Genomic DNA, 27,756 nt, shown 5'->3' with positions numbered 1-27,756 from the left:
ACATGGGAGGCTTCCCATGTTGCATTGGGGTCAATGGGGGGAAGTCGTGTGTCAGACATGTCTCCCCGTGGGATGGGTCATGGTGTAAGTCGGGCAATGCAGGTTTTGGGGCAACTAGTTCCCCTGGTTGAGCACTGCCAGATTTGCACAATCTGTGGTGATTCTAGAGGAACGTATGATGAGGCCCCCAGTTTCACATGTACACGACTATACCCAATATTGCATGTGACCATTGAGAAACAGCATCCTATGTGAAAGCAAGCATATACTCACTAGAATATATGTATGGATTATAAAATGTCTGTCTTACTTTTTGTCCTGCATTAGCTGTTTTTTTCATTGACATAAATAGCATAGATGCAGAAATGTCATTGTTTTATTGTTTAGGTATGATAAAGCCCTAAAGCAGTGGTTTCTAAACCTTGGTCCTCCAGATCTTGATCCAAATCTGGTATTCAAGGCCCAGAACTCATCAATGTTGGATAGAGGGACCAGAGCTTCAGAACCACTATTCTAAGGCACTCACTTTCCAAATGTGGAATATCAAATATTTGTATTCATGGAAATGTCTTGTGGGGATGGCGGTGGTGATGACAACAGCGATGATACATGAATAAATGCACCCTTGTAATAACCATATTCCTTGAAAATATTCCTTCCTTCCCCTCTCTCCTTCAGTTGCCTTCTTTCGTCTCTAAGAATCCCTTCAAAAAATAAACAGTCTTTCATTTCGATTTGGTAGATATGTAATTAAAATGAATAGATTATTTTGTCACAGGAACTCTAGTAATGAAGACTGTGTTGATGACAATTACAATCCCTAATCAAGTGGATGTCAGACAATGAGCTTATTCACACATGAGGTTTAAAATAGTTTTTGCATGGGTTATGTTTGCAATGCCAATATATGACCTAGATTTGCCATTCCTACAAATGCCTTTCCCTTGCTTTCTCTGTTTCTTGAGAGTAAAATACAAGTGACTTCCCTCTTTTGAGTGGTGTTGATGCACTTGAGCCTTTAGACAATTAATAACAATATATGACAGAATTTTGCTTGAGCTTAGTGTCAAATCATACTGTTATGTTTACATTATTGGTTTTGATAGAGGGCATTTTCAGACACACTCACACACACGTGATGATAAAGTACAACTCTAAGGCTTTTCAAATATACCCAGTGGTATTCAGTATCCCCTTTGAGAAACAGTGTTAGAGGTTTTAATTGTTCTTGCTAAGTCATTTAAATAGAGATGATGCAAGAATTCTTACCCCATGAGACATTTTTTAGTCAAACTGACAATTATTCTTCCCTCTAAAATCATTGAATGTTTCACCTGAGTGGAAAGCTCTACGTTTGCTTCCAAATGTCACTGTAGAGGAAATATAATGGTAAATGTAATGCCAACATTATAACTAAAGTAATTGTTTTCAGAAGTTAAAGAGTACACAAGACTGATGGTTCCTTGTTTACATAGTGGTGTCACTGTTCTGAATTTCATGTTCAGGATTTTGTTTTGGTTAGGAAATTCCTACAAAAATGTAAGGATAGATCTTGGAAAACCACTCCCATAATTTCCTAACAGATGGTGGGAAATCTCTCATAACTGGGCAGAAGTTAGCATATGTAATTTTTCCACCTACACCTGACTAGGCTGGTTGGAGAATTCCAGTCCTCCAAATTATTTTTTTCAAATGTTTACATAAGAATAGCATTGCTTGTTTTTCGAAGTTTCATTGAAAATATTGCTTTCAGAAATGATGATCATGTATTTTTGAAAGTCATTGGTTATTGATTGAAAGTTTGAAAGGTCAAAGCAAATCCTGTTAACTTCATCTTTCTTACTACCATGAATGGCATCTGTACATGCCTAGTTACCGTTGGTTTTTGAGAGATGGGGTGTCCCTCATTATAACTGAAAAACAAACATCCAGGAGTTTTCTTAGTTATGTTTGCAAAGGGTTTTTTTTTTGTTCTGAATCTGTTTACTTTGATGTGACTTGCAAGTAGATTTACCAATTTTGTTCCCTTTGCGATAAAGATGAGATAATAGGAGAAATTAATCTTTATTGGATTTTACGCTATTGCATAGCTATTGAAGCCTTGGCAAAATCCGGCTTTCAATATACTGTATTAAGTTTTGAACTTCAGCAACTGGTCATCTTAAATCTGTGCAGCTGTTTCACTGTTGCTTATTCTATGATGCATCTTGATGGCACAATATTCAGTTGAGGTACAATTGCTAGAGTGATTACTGCAGTAAATTCAATATTTCCCTTAACTGCAACAAAAGGAGGCATAAGAGATCAAGTACCTCAGCTTACAAAGTTCAGTAGGAGAATCTTGATGATTTCTCAGAGCAAGACATTTTTCTGTACTAAGTGCAACTTGTAGATGATATAGTCCATTTTTGGTTCTATGTAGCCCTCTAGATGTTAAACTCCAACTCCTAGCAGCTGTAGTAAGTATTGAGGCATTTGGGGAATTAGAGATAAACAAACCTGTATTACCTTAAAACAAATCAACAAGAAAGGGTTGGTGAGAATTTCATTTCAGTCTATATACGTTTACTTAAAATTTGCAATTTATTTATATACAGGGTAGATGAAAAAAGGACCCAAAACCAAATCCATCCATCCATTTGACTGCCCAATTCCGAACTGTCTGATTTTGAATTCTTGTGTTTTTCACCATGGTAGAATAATTTTTAAAAATTCATTTGAATCCATAATATTAAATATTATATATATTTAATATATAGTTTAACCAGGTACAATGTGGTCTTTTGCATAATGTGTTTAGAGTAATGTGAATTTGACCAGCACTAATGGAGATTTTGTTTCGGTTGATTCTTAAACTCTTTACTAAATTCTAAAAAGTTTTTCATATTTCAGACAGAAAGCATGTGAGATTTTTTTTTTTTAAAAAAAGAAATGTGAGAGAAAACAAATCTGACAGATTTTCCCCATTCTTGTTGATGAATGCATTTCAAATGTTTGCCTTGTGATTCATTCTTCTAATATATCTTTTTGCTTCCTCCTCCAAGGTAAAATTCAATGCTTGGTTAAGAAATGCTGCATTATGAGTCACTAAACCACTCATACAATATTTTTCTTTGTTCCCATAGGAGCATTCAAGACTGTCAGCTCTGCATATCAGACATCGTTCAATGCCAGTAGGCGGATAGCTGGATCTTCTACACTACTGGCTAAGTCTTTGGAAAACAGGCAAAGTGCTGAGAAACTTGAAAGTCGCCTTACAGGTCTTGGGTCGGAATTAGAAGCTCTCCAGAATGAAATGGCATTCTCTCCAAACTTGACTCCAGTCATTAATAAGGTGAAACTAATATTTAAGTGAAGCCTAGGTCCTATCTGATCTTGGACGATAATCAGGGCCAGCCCTGGTTAGTACTTGAATGGGATACCACCAATGAATACTAGGTGATGAATACCAGGAATACCTATATTCCAGTAGAAAGAATTGGCAAACCACCTCTGAGAGTTCCTTGCCTAAGAAAGCCATATGAAATTCATGGGGTCACCATTGAAAGGGTTTTTGAAGTCAGGAATGCATGCACACATACACACACAAACATGTTTAATTTCTGCCAAAAAATTTGAATAGCTGGATTGCTCAATGTGTAATTTGGATATAGTGCCCCCCTCCCCCCGTTGCCCGAGTTTGACAGCGCATGAACATCTGATGCTTAATGAAACAATTTTGGGCAAAATCACTTCTTTGCTTTTAATCTTTGTTTCGACTTTTCTCTTATTGCCATGGAGATTCATACCAAGATCTCCTGTTGCTATGCAAAGCTTTCATTTTGCTGTCTTGTGTAACAGTTCTTAAGTAACATTTGTGTAAATGGATGTGGGATAATGGCATGGATAACTCTTGACATTCATACAGAATCCTACTCACATGGGCTCTAGAGTTGCTAGGAGCTGAACAAAACCTTCCTAGAGGTGCAGGAGATGCTGACTGGTTTTCTTCTAGACCAGTGGTTCTCAGCCTGTGGATCCCCTGATGTTTTGGCCTTCAACTTCCAGAAATCCTAACAACTGGTAAACTGGCTGGGATTTCTGGGAGTTGTAGGCCAAAACACCTGGGGACCCACAGATTGAGATCCACACTGTTCTAGCATGTTTAGTTTTCCTGTTTAGTTTTCCTAATATTCTGCAGTTGTTTGTCCATTCAGTCTCTTGAGACTTACTAGGCTGCCCTTTTCCCAGCCAAAAACAGTGGGGGAGAAGTGAATTATCTCTCTTAGAAGTCTGTAAAGAAATTTTAATAAAAATAGAATTTACTTTTAGATATGTTTCAAAACTAGGTCTGGACTTATGGTCCTTTCCAGTTTTTTAAAACACAATCAATCAATTCATTTATTCATTTTATTTCTTTGGTAGTTAGTTTATTTAGTTTTGGGAGAGGCAATATGTACAGCCCTGGGCGGTACCAAGGGATGGAAAACCTAAGACCCAGTACATTTATCCACCTCTGATTTATAGAAATCTGATTGTTATTTGTGTATAGGGTCTGAGTAAAAAGAAAAGGGAGAAGTTTTACTGGAAACTGGAACACCAGCGAGCAACTCTTTACCAAGGCTCTTTACCAGAATAAGGAAAACTCTTAGCAATATGTCCTCAAATGCACTTTAATATTGATTTAGGATTGTCTGCGCGTCCTCATCTCTCTCTGAAAACCCTATCCTAGTTTAGCCTATCTTGTTCATGCCCAGCATTTTTAATTTTTTTTATTTTAAATTTGATTATTACATTTGGCCCGGCCATAGGTTTTAAATGCTGTATGTTATTGATATTGTTATTGTTTATTGCTTATTGTGTATTTTCTGTTTTTGAGTTTATTTTAACTGTTTTGTATTGACTATTTGTTATCGCCTTTGTTTATTGATGTGCTGTGGGCTTGGCCTCATGTAAGCCGCACCAAGTCCCTTGGGGAGATGGTAGTGGGGTACAAATAAAGTTTTGTTGTTGTTGTTGTTGTTGTTGTTGTTGTTGTTGTTGTTATTATTATTATTATTATTATTATTATTATTAAGGCTGTAATTCCATGTAGTTTGTAGTTTTTAAAATAATATTTTATTGAGCATTTTAGAGTATATTAAAAGTTATAATGATTAAAAGCAAGAAAAAAACAATACGAAGTAAGAATACAAAGCCAGAAAAGAGAGAGAAAAAGAAAAGAGAAACAAAACAAGAAAAACTCCTTTTTATTTCTTTCACCACACTGAAATCTCTGTTTGCTTAATGATGTGCTATTTAGCAAATTTATTTGTAAAACCTCCTTGGGGAAGTCAAAACTACTTAGTAGATATGTAGGGAAATGGAACTAGTTATTTTCATGTTCTGTTTTTAGTTATTGTTTCTTGTCCTTGTCCTTGCTCTTATTGTAGGGTATTGCATTTTGCCTTGAGTCTGCCTGATGAAAGGCAGCATAGAAATGGTTTAAGTAAACCAATATTATGTAGCTCTCTGAATTGTGTTTCTCCCTGGTCTCTTAATGGCATCATTGAGTTGATGAAATCGTTTTTCTCTTCAGATTTGCAGTGGTATCAGATCGGAGATCTGCTCCCCTGGGGAATGTGTTGGAGAACTGTGCCTCAAGCAGAACACAGTAGAATGTAGTGCTGGCCTGAGCTGCAGGGGGATCTTTTCCCTTTCTGGCAACTCCATCCAAACGGCCCAGAAAACAACCCAAGAGATTCGCAACCTGAGTATCCGACTTCAAGAAACTACACAAATGGTGTGTAGTATGAATGTGAATGGTGTGAATGCAGAATGAACAATGGGGATAGGGCAATTACTATTTTCTTTTCAAGGAAAAAGTGATAAAACAATGGAGATTGTTTTTAGAAGCACGGAAACATCCATTTTGTTTATACTATCTGACTTTCATTGAATTTATGAATCGGGCTGTAAGCAAATCTTACATAAAACAGCTATGTTAAACTTTAATTTCAATTCTGGTGATCTTTAGAATCTGAATTATTTACATAATGATTATTTCTATGAGTTTGTGAAGGGATCTAGTCTTACAGAAACTTGGAAACACCTAGTCATGAGATATCCAAGATAGAGGTCTTTCACAATGAAAGTTATTACAGTTTTGGAAGTGACTCCTCCAAAACTAAAGAAAAGGGGCATTCATGATTTTAATGCCTATGGATTGGTTCAGAGGCACTTTCTGCTCAAACCATCTTCTTTTAGTGATTATTTTAACCTCCTTTTTTGCTTCTTTGAAATCCTATGAAAGATAGAGTCACAAAAAGATATTCATTTTTTTGCTAAAAGGCACTCTTGGAATCAATTTGAAGTTATTAGTAAATATTTTTAGGATGTCCTATACAGTTGCTGAGTCTGCTTTGTATCTTTATAGATCAGAGAAATGGAAGCAGCTGCCAACAAAATTCAGACAAATGCCCGAAGCCTGGGAGATCAAATGAGTACAACTCGGACACAGCTAGAGGAAGATGTTCAGCGCACCCAGCAGTTCATCCGCCAAGTCCGGAACTTCTTGTCAGGTAGGGCCAATTCATGAAACATTTGTACTTATTCATTGTATTAGTTTGACCATACTCAACCTGACACTTTTCAGATGTGCTGGAATGTACTCACATTGCAGAAGTCTGACACTGTTTTAACTGCAATGGCTCAGTGTTATATAATTCTAGAAGGCTTCCTATCAGAGAGCTCTGGTGTTACACCAAACTACAAATCTCAGCATTCTGTAGGACAAAGCTATAACAGTTATAAATGGAGTCAAAATACTATAATCCCACAATGTTGATTATATTTCACATCTGACTAGTGTGTTGAAATACTCTACATATCTTGAAGTCATGAGAATGTGTATCAATGTACTAGAGCATCTTCCAAAAATCCTGATTTTTTTATACTGAGGAAAAAAATTTAAACCAGTGAATTTTAATGTTTTACTAACCATTCTTGAAAATGTAAAAATATATTCACATCTCATTCATATCCCAAATGGATATGAAGCAGCTTCTGCTGATATCAGAAAAGAGATTACAAGAAATGAGATCACAAACCAGATGTGCTCATAGAAATGGCTTAGTTCTTACATTTATCTCAGTTTTTTGGAGGCAACACAGCAAATGGAAAATATGAAATAAATTTGCAACTTTTAACAGCAGTGATTTGCTAGTTTTATTCCTTTAGTTTTTTAAACTCAAGAAACTTTGTTATACAATATCTTCCATCAGTTGCCTATATACAGTCTCTGTTGGTATTGAAATGGAATCCATTTTGTTTAGTCGCTGTTTTCCCAGGTCTTTAGGCAGAAGTTGGACTACTTTCTGTGTTATATGAGAACAGTGAATTCTTTCTGAACCAAGGCCACATTTTAATGTGGATAAAAAACTTGAATGGTAATACATGTGCACATGTCAGAAAAAGATTATACTACCCCTGAAATTGGAAGATAAGCACGGATGTAATTTCTTAAATCATGTATTTCTGAGTGAATCCCACTGTGGTCAAGGAAGTGAGATAACTGTGAGAATTGGTTGGCCCTCTTAGAAATTGGTTTATAGATCCTTCAACATTTTGGACATTTTCCTATGAATTCTAAATTCATCTAATCCTATCTGTTCAAAATCCAACTTATCTTCTGACGTGAATGAAGAGCCACGGTGTGCTATGTCACCCTGCTACATAACATCACATACATGCCATTACTTGTGACCTGTTTGTACAGTACAAGCTTCTTCCAGAACGAAGCTGAAATATATACAGATGTATGTATACTGGCATCTCTTTTACAAACACGCATACCATACGGATAGACATTCCATGAAAGTACATCAGACCTTCATTGACTTCATGAGTGGAGGGGAGGTCAGTGCAACATGATGCTCATGTGATTAAGTTAGTGAGATTTTGGATTCTCAACAGAGCTTTAATTTCTTTGCAATCCTCTTTTTCACTTCCAATTTGCATTTTACATCTTGCCACTTAACTATCCAATCTAATTCCTGGCTGGTTTCCTTCTTCTGACATATTGAAACTGCATTTTTTAAATAAAAGATCTTAATGTTTTCAGCATGAAAATGTCCTCATCACATGCTTTTCTTTTTCTCATGCATTATCATCAGTTTATATTTATCTTGTAAACATCACTTGGGGGCTTTGCGTGTCATTCTGGCAAGTCCATATTTAACAAATGGCCTATTTGAAAGGCTTACTTTCTAAACTTATTTCCTTTTTCGTGCCTGAGTTAGGGGACATGTCCTTTCATTGTTAAAATTCTAGCAATGCATACTGAGGAACAAGCATGCTATGAAGTGACAGCTTTCTGGGGAGAATACTGAGCATAAAAGATGCCTTAAAGGGGGTGATGAATCTTGAAATATTGAGAGCTCTAGGATGTGGCAGGTGCAGAGAATGATGGAGAAGAGGTCGCCTGCTGTCTGTAAACAGACTGAATTATAAGCATTAGCGAGATCAAGAGAGGAGAAATGCAGCAAACGTAGGCAGAACCCATGTCTATGTGGATTCGCTCTGTACCTTTATCAAAAAGCAGTAGATTTTATTGTTCCTGGCTACAATATATAAATATTTTCTTTGGCAACTGAAGGATAATTCTGTATAATTTGAAACATGTTTACTTTAAGCAGGCCTGTGCAAATTATGGCCCTTCATTTGTCCTTGGACCATAACTTCTATTAGCCCTAGCTCTTATAGGCAATGCCTTGGGGTCTTACTTTGTCCATCTTGGTTTTCCACACAAGGAACATAAACTCACATGGTTTTTGTTCTGACTTTTTAAATGTAATTTTTGCAGACCCAGACATTGATGCTGCTACCATCCAGCAGGTCAGTGAGTTTGTTCTCTCCCTTCATCTTCCTACTGACTCTGCTACGGTTCTCCAAAAAATGAATGAGATCCAGAATTTGGCTGCTAAGCTTCGGTGCCCTGAGGACATCATTGCCCAAACAGCTGGGGATATTGCTAAGGCCAAAAAGCTACTGCAAGAAGCTGAACAAGCCAGGTGAAAAGAAAATTGTTTCAGTAGCTTTGGATCATGAAAAGCAAATGATGGAAATTATCCAGTGCTTCAGTGATAGTTGACATTGGTATATTTATAGTATTGTTTAGAAGCTTCCTTTTTTACTGCTGTTATACCCTCACATCACTGCATAAATCCACTTATGAAGATCAGTCCTCATGCTGAATTCCAGCCATTTTAAAAAATGCCATAAATTACTCTCATCTGTTAATCTTGTATGTTGCCCAAATAGCTCATTATATAGGATAGAATATAAATAATGAAATAAAAATGAATGTTGGAAGCATTGCTGCTTCTAAAAGGTAGATATTCAGGAGGAGTTTGCATGACGTTAGTAGAGAACTCTGTTAACAACATCCAAAATTGACTTATGCAGGGATAAACTGAACTGCAACTTCATTTATAACTAATAAGATCTGGGTCCTTATACATGACTTCTAAATGAGCATTAAAGATGTGGAATTACATTTTGCCTAATTGTTCTGCTTTAAAGCTGCTTTATCATTTCCCCTTTCTTTATTTTAAAAAGCTAGATTAAAGGACCAGATAGGCTGTTTTCCATGTTGCTGGGCACAAAATTAGTGTGTAGGAATTAACTTTTCATAAAAGTCAATCTCACCTTTTCATGTAATATTTTCATAGGAATCGAGCCAATGCTATTGAAGGCAATGTGGAAGATGTGGTGGAGAATTTGAGACAAGCAAGAACAGTACTTCAGGAGGCTGAAGATACTATCAGTGGCTCCAGTTATTCCCTCCGACTCATCCAAGACCGCCTTGATGAGGTAGCTATCATTTGCCAAGCTCCTGTCACTGAAATCTTATAGTAGAATAAAATGTAGCAAACACTGTCTTTGTTCAGGAATGATGGTCTTCAGTAATTTGCTAAGTATTGTTCTCTCTTTTGGGAATGTTCAGATACAGACTGTCCTTGGTCCATCTCAGCAGAGTTTGAGGGCCATCAGTGATCAACTGGACACCTTCACACAGAGCTTTAGTCAGCTACAAAACAAAGCCAGTCAGAACCTGCGGAGGGCTGCAGATGCTCAACAGAGAGCAACAGAAGCCATTGATGAAGCAAGAAGCACTCAGCAGGTATAAAAACAATGAAAACAATTTCTCCAGCCATTCTAACTATGTATTAGGATAAACATGAGGTAATATAATTCTATAAACTAGTTGCTGAAAATGTAAGAGAGATAGTTTGTTATTATATCCCAATTGTACAGAGCTTGCCTAAATCAGAACTTTGAAGAATTATGCTTTTGGATGACCATTCCGAGGATCTCACCTCTTGCATAGCCATCATGTTGGTTGTAACATTCTAGGAATTGTGGATCAAAAAAACCCCACAAACCCTTTCCCTATTTGGATCTATTAATCACACTCTTAAACAGCAAGGGGAAGAAATTCCAAGGGTGTAATGAAGAATAACTGTTTTAGGACAAATGGAAGTGAGTGAGCATGATAGAAGGGATGCTCAATAAAGAACTGAAGTGATCAGACAAAGGACCTCCTATACTGCAATATGAAATTAAGATTATCTGTTTTGAACTGGATTATATGGCAGTGTAGATTCAGATAATCCAGGTCAAAGCAGATAATGTGGATTATCTGCTTTGATAATCTGGATTATATGACAGTGTAGTTAGTTAGGAGGGGAACATGAGTAAGCAAGAAATCCAGTTGTATGGATAAACTGAAATAAGTATTAAAATGGCAACACGTTTTATGCAGTGTTGTTGTTTATTTGTTCAGTCACTTCTAACTCTTTGTGACCTCATGGACCAGCCCAAGCCAGAGCTCCCTGTTGGCCATCACCACCCCCAGCTCCTTCAGTGTCAAACCAGTCACTTCAAGGATCCCATCCATCCATCTTGCCCTTGGTCGCCCCCTCTTCCCCTTTCCTTCCATTTTCCCCAGCATCATTGTCTTCTCTAAGTTTTCTTGTGTTCTCATTATGCAGTATTACATACCAAAACCCATGGATGGAATTACACATAGTGTGCTAAAAACAGGAATGAATGAAGTTTGGATTCCCTTGACTTCCATGATATCAACATAATGAATCCTTTAGATATTTTACTTCTCCCACCGTTATTCTTCCCCCACAGAGAATGGAACAAGTGACCAAAAAATTTTCAGAACTGAAAAACCGGATAGGACAAGGAGTGAACATGGGTGCACAAAGAACTCGGGTCCAAAATGCTCACATGGAAGCTGATACATTATTTAAAGAAGCTTTGAATATGATGGCCAAAATGGAAGGTAAGGTGTACGATAGAGGATTGTGAAAAGAACTGTTAACAGTCACAGAAAATCTCATTAGATAGAATACTTCTGAAATAAGTAGAATTTTAGTAATAACATTGTAGATACTAAATGGAAAAATGCTTTTGAGACTCAACTAGATCTGCCACAGCGGACTCTCATTTTACATTTTAAATGTCCCCATTTTCTCCAGCCTTCACGTGTCTTAGGTTCAGGAAAGATGGCTGTTAAACCTGGAAGTAAACTGGAAGTCAACCCTACTTCTATTTAACTGTTTACCACTGAATGTTGTGCTTGTTCTTGGGCATGTTCTTCATGACAAAGCCTGTGCAACAGTAATAAATCCTCTGTTGATATAGTTTCAGGATTCTATAGAGAAATGAAGGATTAAATTTTATTGCGCACTTCCGCCTTTTCTTTTGATCTGATGTTCATGCCAAGGGACTGTAAACACTGTATGTTATCTAGCCGCTCACAGGCTCACTTCATAACAAGCAATTACTGCAAGCCAAGTGCCAGTTTTTTTAAAAAAACAAAATGTTCCATTTTTATATTTCAATGTGAAGCTTCCCCTATCTAATGGCTTTGCTCAATATGTTTTGGGAAGCAGCCAATGTGTAGACTAAATGCCTTGGCCCCTGTGCAGGTGCAGCATGAATAACTAACTGGCCCACAGCCAGAGATTTTATTAGGAAGGGGTATTGGTGTTGCTCTCATTGATAAAGCTGTGTCGCTGATGAATGCCTTTCATTGAAGGTGCTTCTTTGCACCAGCAACTTGGCAGCTGGCTGCTGCCAGCCAGTTACAACTGCTCACAGTTGACTGAAAGCTGCAAGGAATGTTGATATTATTAAATAGGCCAGCAGGCAATTTCCCATGCAGAACATGAGGAGCATATATTAGCAGGTTCAGTTGACGTCAATGTCAAAACTAATTTGGCCCCATCGAAAGGAGCTGATGCTTTATCACGGGGAAATGCTAAAGTGATTAGGATGCTATGCCATGGAGTAGCAATTCCGTTATGTTGGGTCAGACCCTGTCAGTGGTTTAGGGAGGCTGAATGAGACTGATTCTAGCTACTGTTGTGGAAGGGCAGAAAACATGGCCTACTATTTAGACACAGATGCCCACTGCTAAATATGCTTAGTAAAAACAATAAATGATATTTCCTGGAACGTCTAAAGTAATATATATGAATGTGAACCAATTATAAATTGGTTCACAAAATTCTTTGTATTGTTCCTGGCTGTCACTCTACTATTTTTTGCAGCTAGCAATTTCGCATGCATTTATACATTTCCTCTTGGGGATATATGTTATGGGATGAGACTGGTGGGTTGTAAAATTCCACCAGGGATACTTATGTCTTGTGTCTCCCAACCAACAGTTGACCTACCTGCTTTCTTTCTGGGTGACCAAAAAGGATGGGGGCAGCCATCACAGATCAGCAGACAACCCCTAGGAGATCCATGTTCTTATGAGTGAGATAGCTAGTTCCTTGGCTGTGAATCAACCTCCCATCACTATCTCAGACCATAGAATGGCCAAGGCAAGGTGCAAATAGAAAACAGGCACATGGCTTGGAATGAGGGCATAGCAGGAGAAGCTGCTCAATTCCTCCATCCAATTTAACCAAGACATAATAAGTAACAGAACTTTATCAACTGTGTGGCTTGAAAAATATAAAACTAATTCTGTATAAATGCACAAACAGTTGTGCACCCATAGGAACATTGCTGGCATACAAAACTATGGGGGAAAGACTGAAGAAAATAAGAAGGGTTTTTTTTCAGAGTTAAACATGACCTTGATAGAATAAACAGATAGATTTAATAGCAGGGAATATGTGTTATAAGATAAGTAGAGTTTAGCTTATCTCTTGTACTCTGATCTGTCAGTAATTAAAAAGTAAAAAACAAAACAAAATACAGTCTGGCCTATTTTTAACACTTGAATGTATTTTTTATTATGACTCCCAGAATTCCCCAACCAACATTACCACTGATTATGTTGGTTTGGGGATTCTGCAACAATAATCCATTTTTTCTTAGTAGAAAATAGATGAAAATATTAAAGAATGAAAGGGAAAATATAAAGCAAAGACAAGTGTTTTCTTGTGTGCAACCTATTTGTCATTCTTTCCTCAGGTATAGGAGCAGAGATCCAGATGAGTAACAAGGAGCTTGTCCTTGAGTCAGCCAAGCTGGCAGGCTTAGAAGGAAAAGTGGAAACAATTCGTGACTATATCAGCCGCCGAGTTACATATTATGCCACCTGCACGGATTAGAACAGGTTGTTGTTATTTCCCAATGGATGCCTTTTCTTCTGTGTTTTCCTCCATGCAAATAAAGCAACATTATCAGCCTTTAATATTGGAACTTTCCAAGTTTTCTTATTCTTAGAATTCACCTGTTGAATCAATTTTTCTAATGAATGCTTTTTTTTCTTTTTGCAGAGGATGTGTTTAATATGAGCATAGGAGAAACAAGATTAAATCTGGATTTTACAAGGGTAAAAATCATAGATAGCTATGAAGGTATTTCAACAAGATCAATGATGGCATATCTCTTGGCCAACCCACTGCATTTCTGGTTGCATACCACTCAAATCAAAGAAATCAAATTTCCTAGTCACAGGGCCACTTCCAGTATTGTCAATAACCAGCAGTCACTTGGAAACAATAGTCTTTATTAAGCATAGTATAACTAAACAATTACTGGCTTGGAAACAAAATGTAATTCCACCAAGAGAAAGGAATGCTGTGTAAATTGTCTCTATCCACTGGAACCAGTACAGATACTCCATGCAAGTTGCAGTGAAACAAATGGCAACTGTGCTTGGCTCATTGTGCCCATATCATAAATGAAAGAGACACAAATTGAGTCAGCATGGGATGCTTTCTGCTTAGATCACATGCACTCAGCACAAAACAATAGCAACAACCACACACATACACCAGGCAATTACTCTCATATTTTAGTGAACTTAGCAGAAATACAACATGCCCTCCCACAAAGAAGATGTAACCTTATGGAAGGATGCAAATAAATACACTGAAACTGCTAGCAGAAGCCTGTATCTTTCCTTCATAAAAATGTTTCCCCGGTTTGTATAAATGATCCTCCTAACATTTCAAGAGAATTGCACCACCCGATTCCTCAGGCCTATTAATGCGCAGCACTTCAAGGAAAGGCCACTGCCTTCTGAGAGCACGGCTCTTCCTGGCAGAATTCTGGTCAAGTCCTTTTCTCTTCTTGAGCAACTGAGGCTTGAGTTTGAAGTTTTGAAGAGAATCCAACAGTCCTTCTGAAAGACATAAAAATTATAACCTATATAACTTCTGACTGACGTTAGTTTACAATTAATTCTTCATTTGTGATTATTTGCTACAGGGCTGTAGAACAGGCATCCTTTGGTCCTGTAGACAATTTGGAGCTAAACAAGATGGTACATTTCACAACTTTGGGGACAGGGGAATAGAGGTGTTCCTGGAGGACATATTTCAGTCATAGGACTTTATTGTGATCACCAGTATAGTTTGATCTTACTGTGCTTTGTTTTGTGATTGGTCACTAGAGAGTAAAAACATGGGCATAATGTGTAAAGCCCACTAGAGGATGAAAAGGGGGGATTTATTGCATAATATATGCATTTCCATTAGCAGCTAGTTTGGTACACACAGTATTATTTGCAGAGTTCTTTGTCATTGTTAATGCTAGAATTCATTGCACCCCCTCTCCAAGATTAGTGTCCACACTAGGTGACCATTCATATAAAAGAATTATAGCTCTATTATTTTAAATATAATTGTATTAATTAAGAACTCAAAGTTCTTAATAGTTCTATACATTTTTTGCTTAATCCCTAATATGGAATTTGCAGATTAGGGAGGGGAATTTTGAATTATCAGCAAGAGAGCTCTACTGCCTCACCAAAGTACAAACCCAAGGATTTCAGTTAAAGTGGAATAATAGTGTTATAATTCAGTAGTGTTAATGAGCCTCTGGTCAGGAGGAAATGGGATACCTAGCGAAAAATCCCTGTTCACTAAGAACCAATCAAAGATATACGAATAGCAATTCTGCACCATAAGTGGTACATTAATCTTAAGTACAATATTTTGTATCACTAGAAAGCCCTTGTGTAATGTCCAGATCTTGACACACTTACCTGTAATGGTGTGCTCGTGATATGGCTGACTTTCCTATCACATCACCAAACAAACTCCAGTCTGCCCAGTGCCAAAATATGAATGGTTATTTTTTGCTGGAACAAGGACTTCTGATTTGAAATGACTGAATTTTGAAATAGAAGAAAACAAAACAAAACAAAACAATTTTAAATGTGAATAGAAGGAAGCAACACAACAACAGACACAAAGTAACAGAAGTCTTCCAGAAGATGGATTCCAAATCCCCTAATCCCTTATGGGATTATCCCTTATGGCTGATGGGAGTCAGTCTTGGACTAATGGGAGACAGAGGCTAGCAACATCTGAATGGTTACACCTTTTCCACATCTGTCTTGTAATTATATATTAGTGTACCTTACATAAATAGAAATGAACTAGCTGAAGCATGGATTCTTTATATATCTATTAGTTGAGTAGATAGTGAACTATTCAGTTTCAGTAATCATGACATATATTTGAAACTCAGACATAAAATCCTTATAACAGAATGGCATCTCAACAACCTAATTTTTCTCAGCATGGTTTATCTTTCGTACACAAATCTGGAATCTGACCAAAAGTTGTTTCTCGGTGTCCACTTGACTCACAGTGACATCCAGTCCCTAACATAGGATAAAGCTGGTTAATGTCGGGGGTGCTCCATAGCTTTCCTGAAGCTGCTCCACACTTTGAGGTGTGTGCGAACAACTGAGGATTGCCCCACTCCCCTCTCCAAGTTGTGCCGGTGCTTTCATTGACATCAGCACACTCTCTCAGCCTCTGGGGTAAGCAATGGCAAACCTCTCTGCAAATCCTGCCAAGAGAACCCTGTGATGGCTTGGTCTCAGAGCTATCATAGATTGGAAATCACTTGAAGGTACACCACCACAACAACAGTATGCTACAGTAGTTTGAGCATTGTAATACAAGTCCAGGCTCAGCCACGGAACCCATTGGATGATCTTGAGCAAGTCACACACTTAACATCTGAGATGTGCAATAGCAAACCACCTTTGTACAAAAATTGCCAAGAAAACACTGTGATAGCTTCACCTCAGGGTTGCTATAAGTTAAAGGCATGCAATAATATCAACAGTAACATTTGCTATGCAGTGAGATTGAAGCTTTTGGGAAAAGATCTCTGATGTAATTGACTTTTGTATTGTTATAATTGATCCCAACTGTCCTTGCTGTGGCCTCTGACGGAGAAAACAGCAGACAGCATCTGTTCCACTTAATCCCTTATCCCACTGCCATTCCCCTTTCCTTGTGTGACCTGTCGTATTAAGATTGTAAGCCTGAGGGCATAGAAATATTAGTCCAATAACATCACTGTTTGTATTGACATTTTTGCACCTTGGTTTGTTTTGGGTTTCTTATTTGTAGAATTGGTTTCAATATTTTGTTAATTCCTCTAGTACAGGTTGAGTTTTTCTTATCTAGAAATCCAAATTGCTCCAAACCTGTCTATGTGGGTGGCTGAGATAGTGTCACTTTTGGTTTTTGATGGTTCAATTTTGTTTCTCCCACAAAATTATTAAAAAATATGGAGTATAAAATTATATTTAGGGTATGTGTATAAGGTGTATGTGATACATTATAGATATGCAAGTGATCCAAAATTCACTTCCCTCCCCTCGAAATTCTAAATGAGGCATCCTCAAACTGCAGCCCTCCAGCTCTTTGGGCCTCCAACTTCCAGAAGACCTAACTAGCTTGTTCAATTGTCAGGAATTCTGGGAGTTGAAGGCCCAAACAGCTTGAGGGCCGCACTTTGAAGATGCCTGTTCTAAACACTTCTGGTTTCCAAGCATTTCAGATAAAGGATCCTCAACCTGTAGTAAAAGTAACAGCAACAACAGCAAGATTATAAGATTATAATGATTCATAATAATGAGATATTTTTATACGTTTTGGCATGAATGCTTTTGACCAAAAATGAGACCGTGGATGGAAACACAAAAGAACAGAACATTACAACCTACCCTCATCTGCACAGCTTTTTTCCTTTTCTGTGGCTGACAGATAGTAATACCAGCTTTCTCCAAACTGTTACCCTTCAGAGGAGTTAGAATAAACTCTTACCATTCTTAGGTAAAGGTAAAGGTAGTCCCCTGACATTAAGTCCAGTCATGTCTGATTCTGGGGTGTGGTGCTCATCTCCATTTCTAAGCCGAAGAGCCAGCGTTGTCCGTAGACACCTCCAAGGTCATGTGGCCGGCATCACTGCATGGAGCGCCGTTACCTTCCCGCCGGAGCGGTACCTATTGATCTACTCACATTTGCATGTTTTCGAACTGCTAGGTTGGCAGAAGCTAGGGCTGACAGCGGAAGCTCACGCCACTCCCCGGAATCGAACCTGCGACCTTTCGATCAACAAGCTCAGCAGCTCAGTGCTTTAACCCAACCATTCTTACTCAAGGTTAATTGCAGCAATGATTATTTTAGAGCAAGATGTCTGAATGATCCAAAGCTAGAAGAGACTGCAACTGACACTAGATAGTACAGATAATTTCTAGGCTCAACAATTCCATTTAATACAATGGATACTTACTTGGGCTTGGCAGCTTTCTTGAGTAGTACTGACTCTGAGCAAAAGGCAGTCTTCACTTTCTCATGGGTTCCACATGTTGTGCTGCAACCAAATGACGGTCGGTTGGGAGGATTTTGGCTGGCTTCCACATCTGTGCTGGTAGTGATAGGGAGGGATGTATTAACCAGGTGACCCAAACACTTGTTGTCTGTCACCTTGCTGTGTTGGGCAGAAAGAGATGAAGAATTCAGGTTTGACAACTCAGAATTCAATATCTTGGAGTCTTCATTTCGGTCTTCCTGGCTGGCAATGGATGGAGTATTGGGTCTTGAGGCATGTTGCACTTCTATGACTGGGAGATTGCCTTTTTTACTGTGGTGGCAGTTCATGTGAAGCTTTCTCATGTGGTGGACAACAGCTGCAGCATTGAAGGCTTGCTGGTAAAGAAGAGAACACATTTTGTGAGTGTGGCTAAATGATTAATGAACTATATGCCTGTTCTCAAATAATGCTTTTCTCAAATAAGGAAATAAGGAAACAATGGAACCTAATCTCAAGTTCAGATGGCACCCCCCTCCTTCACTAGGCTGTACAACAGGAGATGTTTATTTATTTATTTAAAACATTTATATTCCGCCCTTCTCAGCCCAAAGGGGACTCAGGGCGGAGCATGACATATAAGCGGCAAACATTCAATGCCAGGCATAAATAGACTGTGTGCATACATAATCATTAAAACATTAAAATCATTTATCTCCACATTAACTCGACTATTTAAACAATCTCAACTATCCGCATAAAATCTGTTTGGCATAGTAAGGATCCTATAGTTGTTGTGATTGCACCACCCAAAGGCTTGGGATGAATCTACACTGTGGAAATAATGGGAGTTTGGCACCACGTGAACAGCCATAGCTCAATGCTATGGAATCCTGCAACTTGTAGTCTGGTGAAGCACCAGCCCTCTGTGGTAGGCAAGGGTAAAGACCTTGCAAAACTACAGCTCCCGTGTTTCTATAACATTAAGTCATGGCAGTTAAAGTGGTGTCAATTTGCATTAATTCTAAAGTGCAGGTGCATCCATAGAGAAATTTCTCTTTGAAGAAAGATGAACAATGAAAAAAGCTTATGTGCAGAGAAATCTTCTCATAAAAGCCCCAAAACTTTATTTCTTCTCTCCTTTGTATACAATATTGTGAAGCCTCAACAGGTTAATTTTTCAGTTGTACTAAATTGGCATGGCAGCTCTGATATGAAGCTTTCCACACATGGCCCAAATTCATTTTAAAGTTTATGGCATACAATAACTAAAGATTTTAAAAGGTTTCTTTGCTGAGAGGTTTGGATCTGATGTATTTTTAAAAGTGTCATTTGGAATTAATGTTCATTGCTGGACATGAACAAAACACTAATGTCTTTGGATGTCAGCATCAGGAAACATACCTTCCACTTGCTTTTTGCAAAATTCTTCTGGATCTGTGCACTGACAGATGGATATATGTCACGATGGAGGGCTGTGTTTCCATCAATCCTGCAGATGGAGTGAGAGGAAAAACAGGCATGGAGGCAGATGGTGCTTATGAGGCATTTGGATTCTCGCAACAGTTAGCTAATGTCTTTGTATGTTCAATCAGTAGTAATTAAATCCAAAAGGGAAAAAGCAACACAGTATAATATAAACAAATTCCTCAATGTTTGGCATGGTCAGAGGCAGAGATGTTTCCTTCCTTGGCTGTCTTAATGCCATACCAAAGATGGCTCTAAAAAATTCCTGCTTCCAAGAACATCAGTGAACAGGCATGACAAGTTCAGATTGCAAAAAACAAAACAAAAACAACAACAACAACAACCCCCCCAAAACAAACAAACAAACAAAAAAAACCCCCAAACGCTCTGCAATTTTCATCTATTTTGTATTTTGAGGCTTAGTCCTTGGAGAATGGTCTCCTGCTGGCTGGTGGATCCTGAAACAAGGATCCAGTGCTTCCTACAAAGTCACTGTCATCATCACCAACCTGCTTCACCATCTACTCCCATTCATATTTGTCACATTCCATGGAAGAAGAAGAAAATATGGGAAAACTCTTCATTGTCTCAGTTGCTCTTTCCTCAAAACCAGGCACTATGAGAAAGTTACAGAGGTTGATCACCAGCTGCTTTTTGGAACATAGTCTGGCTTTCTGGAGTGCCAGAATGGAGATGGGCATATAATGTACCTTGTGCTTCTCCCTCAGAGATTACCAAAACAGTACAACTCAGGAACTGTTGGATTCCTTGTCCTCAGTAAGAACTAAAGTTGAGAGTGGTCAGATGTGGTTTTGAAATTTAATCATCAATTTAAAGACTACAACTCTGACAAACAAAGGTTTAAAACACCTCTGAGCATCTGAGCTGTTCCCATGAGAAGTGCTAATATCACTAACATCCCATGTTTTAAAAACTCCCCTTGTTTGAACTGGTTACTTTAAGACAAAGTTCATTTGAAATTAATCATTACTGAAGGCCCAATTATCATCAGATGGGTGCTGCTGTATTGTGTACAGGGCTGATGAACTAATTATTAGTTTTTTACAGTCTTTCCTTATTTCCTTGGTCATATTTGTGGGAATCTTAGAATAAGTCAGAAAAAATCCACTTGCTACCTGCTTATTAATTTGAATGTTATCTTGACTTCATTTTGTGCAGCCCAGATGAAATAATTGCAAAAGCCCAAAAGAACAACAATAACTTGTGCCCACACTAAATATGTAGACCATCTTTATTGCAGCTTCATCCAATGAGTTTTGGGGCTAGTAGTGTAGTGAGATGGAAGGAAATTGGTCTTGTATTCCACTTATGGTACTGTGTTTCCAAACTTTTTAATCATATATTTATTCACAAGCGTCTAATCTTATATTTTATCGTTAACTTGTCCATATATACATGGATCATGCAAATATGTATCTCAGAGAAGATCCATGATACATCTTTTGCACTATTTCACAGAGTTGCAAAATTTGATTGTAGTAGCACTCCAAACTCACCATGGATGCCTGAGGGCTTTTTCACAGGTAAACCTCTCATTTGGATCCTTCTCCAATAAGTGGCAAATGAAATCCTTGGCTATTTGGAAGGAATTAGAAGAGATAAAATGAAACAAAATGGTAGGAAGCAGAAATCATTATCTGCAAAATGGTCCACTATTTAAAACAGTAAAATGGTAAGATAAATGAGTGGGAATGTAATCTCCTACTCAATTTTCGAGGAGGATATTTGCATTACTCAGTTTCAGCAATTAATGGAAAGGGGAAAGAAAGCTGGTAATAGTGGTGTGTGTCAGAAAAATCTAGCAGGATCTTTCAGGGTGATTAATTTTACTTTGGGCTTTTGTGGATATCTATCCAATTTTGTGGATATGCAATCTTCAGATGCATTGATGGAATGATATTAAAGTCATGGGTATTTAAGCACAGTAACTGAACTGTGGAAATGGAACTGAATAGGCACATGCATTCAGGGTAAACTTTGCCCTGTTTTGTGTCCCGCCTTTTGTTAGGGGCCCTGACTCATTTTTTTGTGAGCCTCCCAAAATCGGGAGGGTTGTTTTTGGTTCTTTTGGTTTGGGCCCCCAAAAATCAGACCATTTGGGGGGGGGGGGTCCCACCCACTGGCTCTTTTTTCTAGTATGTGTTCTTCTTACCTGGCATCTGCTGTTTCTACTTTAGAGTAGGAGGTGCTCGGCTGTAGGCACTGGCAAGCTTGCACACATTCCAGGCCTGCCTGCATGCCATACCACACACACACACACACTCCTTGGAAAATGAATGTTTGTGTGGTAGGGTGTGCAGGCAGGCCCGGAGAGTGCACGTGTCTGCCAGTACCTGCAGCTGAGCACCTCTTACTCTAGAGTAAGAGGCGTTCAGCTGCAAGTGTGCTCTGGACCTGCCTTCATGCCCCGCCATGTGTGGGGGAGCAGGGTATGCAGGCAAGCCTGAAGTGCACCTGCAGCCGAGCTTTAATAAAAACCTTTAATGCATTCAATGTATTAAATTAATCCAAAATAAACAAGGTTACATGTTAAAGCCCTATAAAAATAAGGGTGCCTTCAATTTCTGGTAATTATGATGTTGTTGTTTATTGTTCACGTTTTTGGTTTGTGTTTTCAGTTTTACTCTGTTGTAATTTGTTGTTTGGGCTTGGCCTCATGTAAGCCACTCCGAGTCCCCATCGGGGAGATGGTGGCAGGGTATAAATAAAGTTTATTATTATTTTTTATTATTTTGTAAAAAATATCTGAAGAAGAAGCCTGATGAATTTCAGTGTGGTAGTGTTCCAGAGTGGTACTACCACAGGAAAGATCTTGTGTTCCAAATTTCATTTGGTTTGTACTGTAAATGTGAAATAACCATTGGCTGGAATGCTGATTTAATAATCTTTGTGTGTGTGTGTGGATAAAAGGTCTTTGTGCCTCTGAATCTGGCTTGAACATGCACTTTTGCTTGGTAAGACTCCCCAGAGCTTTTCGCAACTCTCCTACTCAAAGTTCTTTGAGTTATAGTTTAAGTTATAGCACCCACAGGAGTGTTGTATGGTTTCTGGGCTGTATGGCTGTGTTCTAGCAGTATTTTCTCCTGATATTTTGCTTGCATCTGTGGCTGGCATCTTCAGAGTATCACAGCCCAAAAATAACACAACACTCCAGTGATTCCGGCCATGAAAGCCTTCGACAATATAGAACACCATAGTTCATATATTTGTATGGATCTGTTTGAACCCTGTTAATTAATTAAAGGTGGAATATCAGCAAAAATATTTGATTGTCATTGCCACAAGCCTTCTGTTTGGAAATACTCTAAAATATTATTTCCCTGCCTGTTTATTTATTTTGCTTTATTTTTATACCGTTCCCTGTTCCCCTGAACTTGATAAAAGTCCTCCTAGGAGTTTTGGTTATTTCAAACATTAAATAAAAGATTGCTGCAAGTTTCCTGGCTAAAGTAACATATTAGCAAAATTGAAAGACAAATGGAAGAGGAAGTGAAAACCGATGATCTCATTTACGCATTAATGTCTGGAACAGTCAGTCAGGATATTAGATATGTCCATTTTATTGGGTAAATGTTCCACAACAATCATAGCAATTGATGCATTTCAATTTGTTCTTGAGTTTAGTAATGGAGGTTAAATTGGCATGATATTGTTTTATCTCATAATCTAACATATGAATTCCAGTTATGCAGTGTATTCATTATTCATCTATATACCACACCAAGCAGTAACTGCGAATTAACTTAGATGCTTCTCTGAATGCAAGATGCATAGCTGCCCTATTTGGTTGTTTATAAAGAATATGGAAGACAGGCATGGACTAGTCCTGCTTCAGTTTCACTGCTCTTTTCACTTGGGGAGTGAAACATTTGAATAAGAGAGTTCCCTGGGCAGTCTCCAGGTGATCAGAAACTCTGGTTACTGATCAAATTGAGAAGACTTCATTTCTAAACAAGCTTTTGGCTTTGTTTAAAACAACTGAGTAACACTTTTGGCTTTGTAATAGCTAAATGGAATCTTATTAAACTTTTCCACTGGTAGAGTTGCTTGCAGTAGTAGAATTAAAAGAGAAAAATAATACCAGGGGTGTAGCTATTGGGGAGTGAGGTGAATATATGCTCCACCCAATAAGAATTCTGTCCCCACAAATAAAATTTTTCATCGGTTCCCAGGTTTCTAGCATTGCAATAACTTAAGAGAGTAGGGAATTTAGAAAAATTGTTTAGGCTTCTAAAAAGACGCATGAAAACTTATTTATTTATTTATTTGCAACATTTCTACCCTGCCCTTCTCAACACCCCCCCCCCCCGGGGGGGGACGACTTAGAGCGGCTAACACAGACAACAATTCAATGCCACAATATCAGTAAACAACAATATAAAACCATAAATACAGATTAAAAACAGTAACTAATGTAACAGTAACAACTAATTAAACAGTAACAACTAATTAAAACTATCAAGGGAATGCAAACACAGCGAATATAAGATATGTAGTTTTGAACAACTTTAAGCCACTCACTGTTTGCAATGCTAGAAATTTGGGGACTGAAGGAAAACTTTGTTCTGGGGACAAAACTCTTATTTGCTGTGAATTTCCTCATCCTTCCCATAGCTTCATCCCTGGGTTATTTATTTTGTGCCCTGCTTGCCTTTAAAAATGGCCCGATTCCCCAGACCTTTGGGGAATAGTCTGGAACAAGTCAGGAAGCATTGTAAACTGCAAGGACATATGAAAGTGCTCTCATTGCACAAATAGATATTTGCTATGTACAAAGTATAGCACACTTATGGTCATCCAGTCAGAAAACTCAGCACCAGAAGAGATTCTGTCAGATTAGAAAAGTACCTGATTCAGAAATATCATCCCAAAATGGGGACTCAAATTCATAGTAGCCTTCCTTGATCTTCTCAAACAGTTTGGACTCTGTCTCTTCATAGAAAGGAGGGTAGCCACACAGACTAAAGTGAATTGAGGAGGCAAAAAAGGAGAAAAGACATTTGAATGAGCAGTTGTAAGATCCTCCCTCTTCTCTGTGTATATTTAAAAATATATTGAGGTCCTCATAAAGAATAGAGGTCAGTGCTGTGAACAAACAGTAGGTGGCTCCTTCTGAAGGTGGCAACACACAGGGATAACCTTTTTAAAAGGATAAAGCTTTTGTAGACATTCTTGCCACCTGTCCCTTTGTGGTGGATGTCAGCTGGTTACTTTGAAGCATAGGGAAAGCTCTTTCCCCTTAAGTATAGTTATTGGCAGACTCCAAAAGGGGATCTAAACAGAGTCCATTTTATGGAGCGGGGGGGGGGGGGGAGGATTGAAGAAAGAAAACAATTTTTCTCAATTTTCGTTGGGTATCCCCCTCTTTCCCATGTCATAAACTATGATTGTTTTGATGACGATGGCATGGGTGGAAGAAATAACAGGAAAAGGTGTGTGTGTGCGGGGGGCGGGGGGGGGGGGAGCGGGTGACGGTTTAACTCCTTCAACCCACCCTCAATCCCCATACTATGAACTATACTTCTCTTTCTAGCACCTCTTGTGGCCTCTGCCCAGATAATGGAACTGTACCTAGCAATTATACTCTGGAAAATTATCCTTTAGGGGAACAGCAGATAGGTTTTTTTGAAGTAGGAAACATTATAGAAAAGATGAAGTAGGGCAATATATTGTTGCATTACAGGGCAGGAACCATTTTGCCTTCCATTTCACAGTGTACTGCAACTCCCAGCATCCCTACCCACGTGCTTTTCTGGGAGTTGTAGTCTAGCAGCAACAGGAAGGTTGGGTGGCATCATTTCAAGTGGTAATCACAATTCAGAAGAAATTGTTCAAGCACGAGCAGAGCAGTCCAACTAGTAGAGGTGACAACGTCTTATAAAGTTTACCAGGCTTCAGATTGCAAGGTAGAACATGGGGAAAGGGTTTTTGGTTGTTGTTTTTTTTTTACTATTTTTCTTCTTCTCTGACATTTTTTTGAGATTTTTCTCTCACTGAAGGTCTTTTTATTGATCTAAAATTTTCCAACTATCACATGTTTCCTGATCCTCTGTCTTTCGGGTTTGGAGAAATTTCAGTGCTGTGAGGGAAGATCCAAAGCTGAATCTCTCTCTGTCTTTCTTCCTTCAATGGAGAAGACCACAAACTGACTGAAGCACTGTAGCCTAAATCAGGCAATAGTGTTTTCTTTTGACCTCCTTGGCAGAATCCTTGAAACTCTTTTCTTCTCAGGAACTGCCTTGGAATCTGCTCCCACCCTTAGAAAGGTGGTCTCCAGATATGGTACTTTTCAGTCGATTTACCAGGATGGTAATTATCTAAATAGGATGACAATATAGAGATGAATCAAAGGTATTATTGAGGCAGTTCACCTTCAACTGTAAAGGTCTTCTTTCACAGGCCATTTAGGATGGGGCAGTCTCTCTCTCACACACACACGTTCTGTGTTTCATGTGTTTGTGCAAGTGAGTGAGTTGAGTGAGCGAGTGGGTTGAGATGGGTTTAACTTTTTGGTCCCTACTGTGATCTCAATATGGAACAACATTAAAGAGAGATTTTTATCTCTGTAAAGAGCAGGCATGGAGGGACCTATCAGCAATCCATATTGACAATACAGTCAGTTTCTTCTATTTTGCTGTTCCAATCTAGCTCCCTTTATTTATTTATTTATTTATTTATTTATTTATTTATTTATTTAGAACATTTATGCCCCGTCCTTCTCGACCTCTGAGGAGGGACTCAGGACGGCTTCCAACAGGCAACAATTTTATGCCGACACAATATAAAACACAAATAAAATCCAGCAAGAATACATAAAAATAATTATAAATATACATTAAAACAGTTTGCCAGGTTAAAAATGTCATCCAAATCAGTCCAAATTGTGGTCAATAAAATCTCATCTTCATCAATAAAATCAATCTTTTCTACAAACACTTGCTCCCATAACCAGGATTTAAGTTTCTTCCAAAAGGTCAGGAGGGAGGTGGCAGATCTAACCTCTTTAGGGAGGGAGTTCCACAGTCAAGGGGCACCACAGAGAAGGCCCTGTTTCTCGTCCCCACCAAATGTGACGGAGATGGTGGTGGGACTAAAAGCAGGGCTTCCCCAGATGATCTTAAGGTCCTTGATGGTTTATAGGGGAGACACATTTGGAAGGGTAAACTGGGCCAAAGCCGTTTAGGTATTATAGGTCAAGTGATATAAGGAAAAAGTATAATGGAGGTAGGAAATACACAAAAATAGAAAAGATGATAACTCAAAGGGAGACTAAAGAAGAGAATATAACATTAAAAGGCACAGTAAGTGATATCTATAAACTGTTATTAATGAATGAACAGGAACAAGATTATTTGAAGGAAGTATGGGAAACAGACTTGGGGGAAAAATGAATAATCAAGAATGGGCAAACATATGGAATATGAGAATACTAAAAAAATATGTCTATCAGAATTAAAGAAAATTACTACAAAATGATATGGAGGTGGTATCTAACCCCTATTAGATCAGATTGACAAAAAAAAATATTCAAACCAGTGTTGGAGAGGTTGTCAGGAAATAGGGATGTGGTGGTCATGTGATATTATACAAAAATTTTGGGAAAATTCAAAAATTCAAAGAAATAAGAGCAATAATAAAAATAGAGACTGAGATTACACCAAAATTAGCTTTATTACTCATACATGATAATATAATCCCCGTAAAAGAAGAAAAAGAATTGGTTTCTAATTTAATAACAGCAGCTAAATTGTTGATAGCAAAAATTGGAAGGAAAAAAAAGAAATTCAATTAGAAGAATGGTATAGGGAAATTTGGAATATAGCGATTAATGATAAGCTAACTTGCAATATTAAAATTAAAAGGGGAATATGTAAACAAACAGACTTTTGGAAAATATGGAGAAAATTTATCGAGTATATGTTTAATGAGGGAAAGGGGTATAAGCCAGCAAGAGAAACAATGATATTTTGGAATGGTGAAACAACATGAGTTGGTTGGTCCTGGTGGAGGGGGCACAAACTAAGGGTAAGGGGAAGAGGGTGGGGAAAAAAGTATCAAAGAGAAACAACAGGAATGGACCATGGTCAGTATTCAAAGAGTGCTCATCATTATGTTTCCAAAACAGAATAAGATTGAATGATGGGACGTGTCTAAAATTTGCATGTTGCATATATGTTACTATCATATTGTATTTGGAGAGTGAATGAG

The 27,756-nt window shown here is 38.1% G+C and overlaps 2 protein-coding genes across 11 annotated transcripts in view; one reads left to right on the top strand and one right to left on the bottom strand.

The window, feature by feature from the left end:
* LAMB3 (laminin subunit beta 3) overlaps positions 1–13,687 on the top strand; it is a 68,356-nt gene extending 54,669 nt beyond the window's left edge. For all 9 annotated transcript variants that reach the window (XM_060772832.2, XM_060772838.2, XM_060772839.2 and 6 more), the window contains 8 exons: positions 3,126–3,334; positions 5,558–5,761; positions 6,395–6,539; positions 8,822–9,029; positions 9,690–9,831; positions 9,965–10,141; positions 11,161–11,314; positions 13,465–13,687. In XM_060772832.2, coding sequence (XP_060628815.2) covers positions 3,126–3,334; positions 5,558–5,761; positions 6,395–6,539; positions 8,822–9,029; positions 9,690–9,831; positions 9,965–10,141; positions 11,161–11,314; positions 13,465–13,604 — 1,379 coding nt within the window. In that variant the 3' untranslated portion in view covers positions 13,605–13,687. The remainder of the gene's footprint in view (positions 1–3,125; positions 3,335–5,557; positions 5,762–6,394; positions 6,540–8,821; positions 9,030–9,689; positions 9,832–9,964; positions 10,142–11,160; positions 11,315–13,464) is intronic.
* A 301-nt stretch (positions 13,688–13,988) lies between these two features.
* CAMK1G (calcium/calmodulin dependent protein kinase IG) overlaps positions 13,989–27,756 on the bottom strand; it is a 58,633-nt gene continuing 44,865 nt past the window's right edge. For both annotated transcript variants that reach the window (XM_060772842.2, XM_060772843.2), the window contains 6 exons: positions 24,397–24,509; positions 21,045–21,123; positions 19,465–19,552; positions 18,043–18,458; positions 15,488–15,612; positions 13,989–14,623 (listed from right to left, as the gene is read on the bottom strand). In XM_060772842.2, the coding sequence (XP_060628825.2) occupies positions 15,525–15,612; positions 18,043–18,458; positions 19,465–19,552; positions 21,045–21,123; positions 24,397–24,509 (784 nt within the window). In that variant the 3' untranslated portion in view covers positions 13,989–14,623; positions 15,488–15,524. The remainder of the gene's footprint in view (positions 14,624–15,487; positions 15,613–18,042; positions 18,459–19,464; positions 19,553–21,044; positions 21,124–24,396; positions 24,510–27,756) is intronic.

Source organism: Anolis sagrei, chromosome 4 (assembly GCF_037176765.1).
Source record: "Anolis sagrei isolate rAnoSag1 chromosome 4, rAnoSag1.mat, whole genome shotgun sequence".
NCBI classification, from domain to species: domain Eukaryota; kingdom Metazoa; phylum Chordata; class Lepidosauria; order Squamata; family Dactyloidae; genus Anolis; species Anolis sagrei.
Note: the sequence above shows the minus strand (reverse complement) of the source record. Positions and strands in the feature narration are given on the sequence as shown.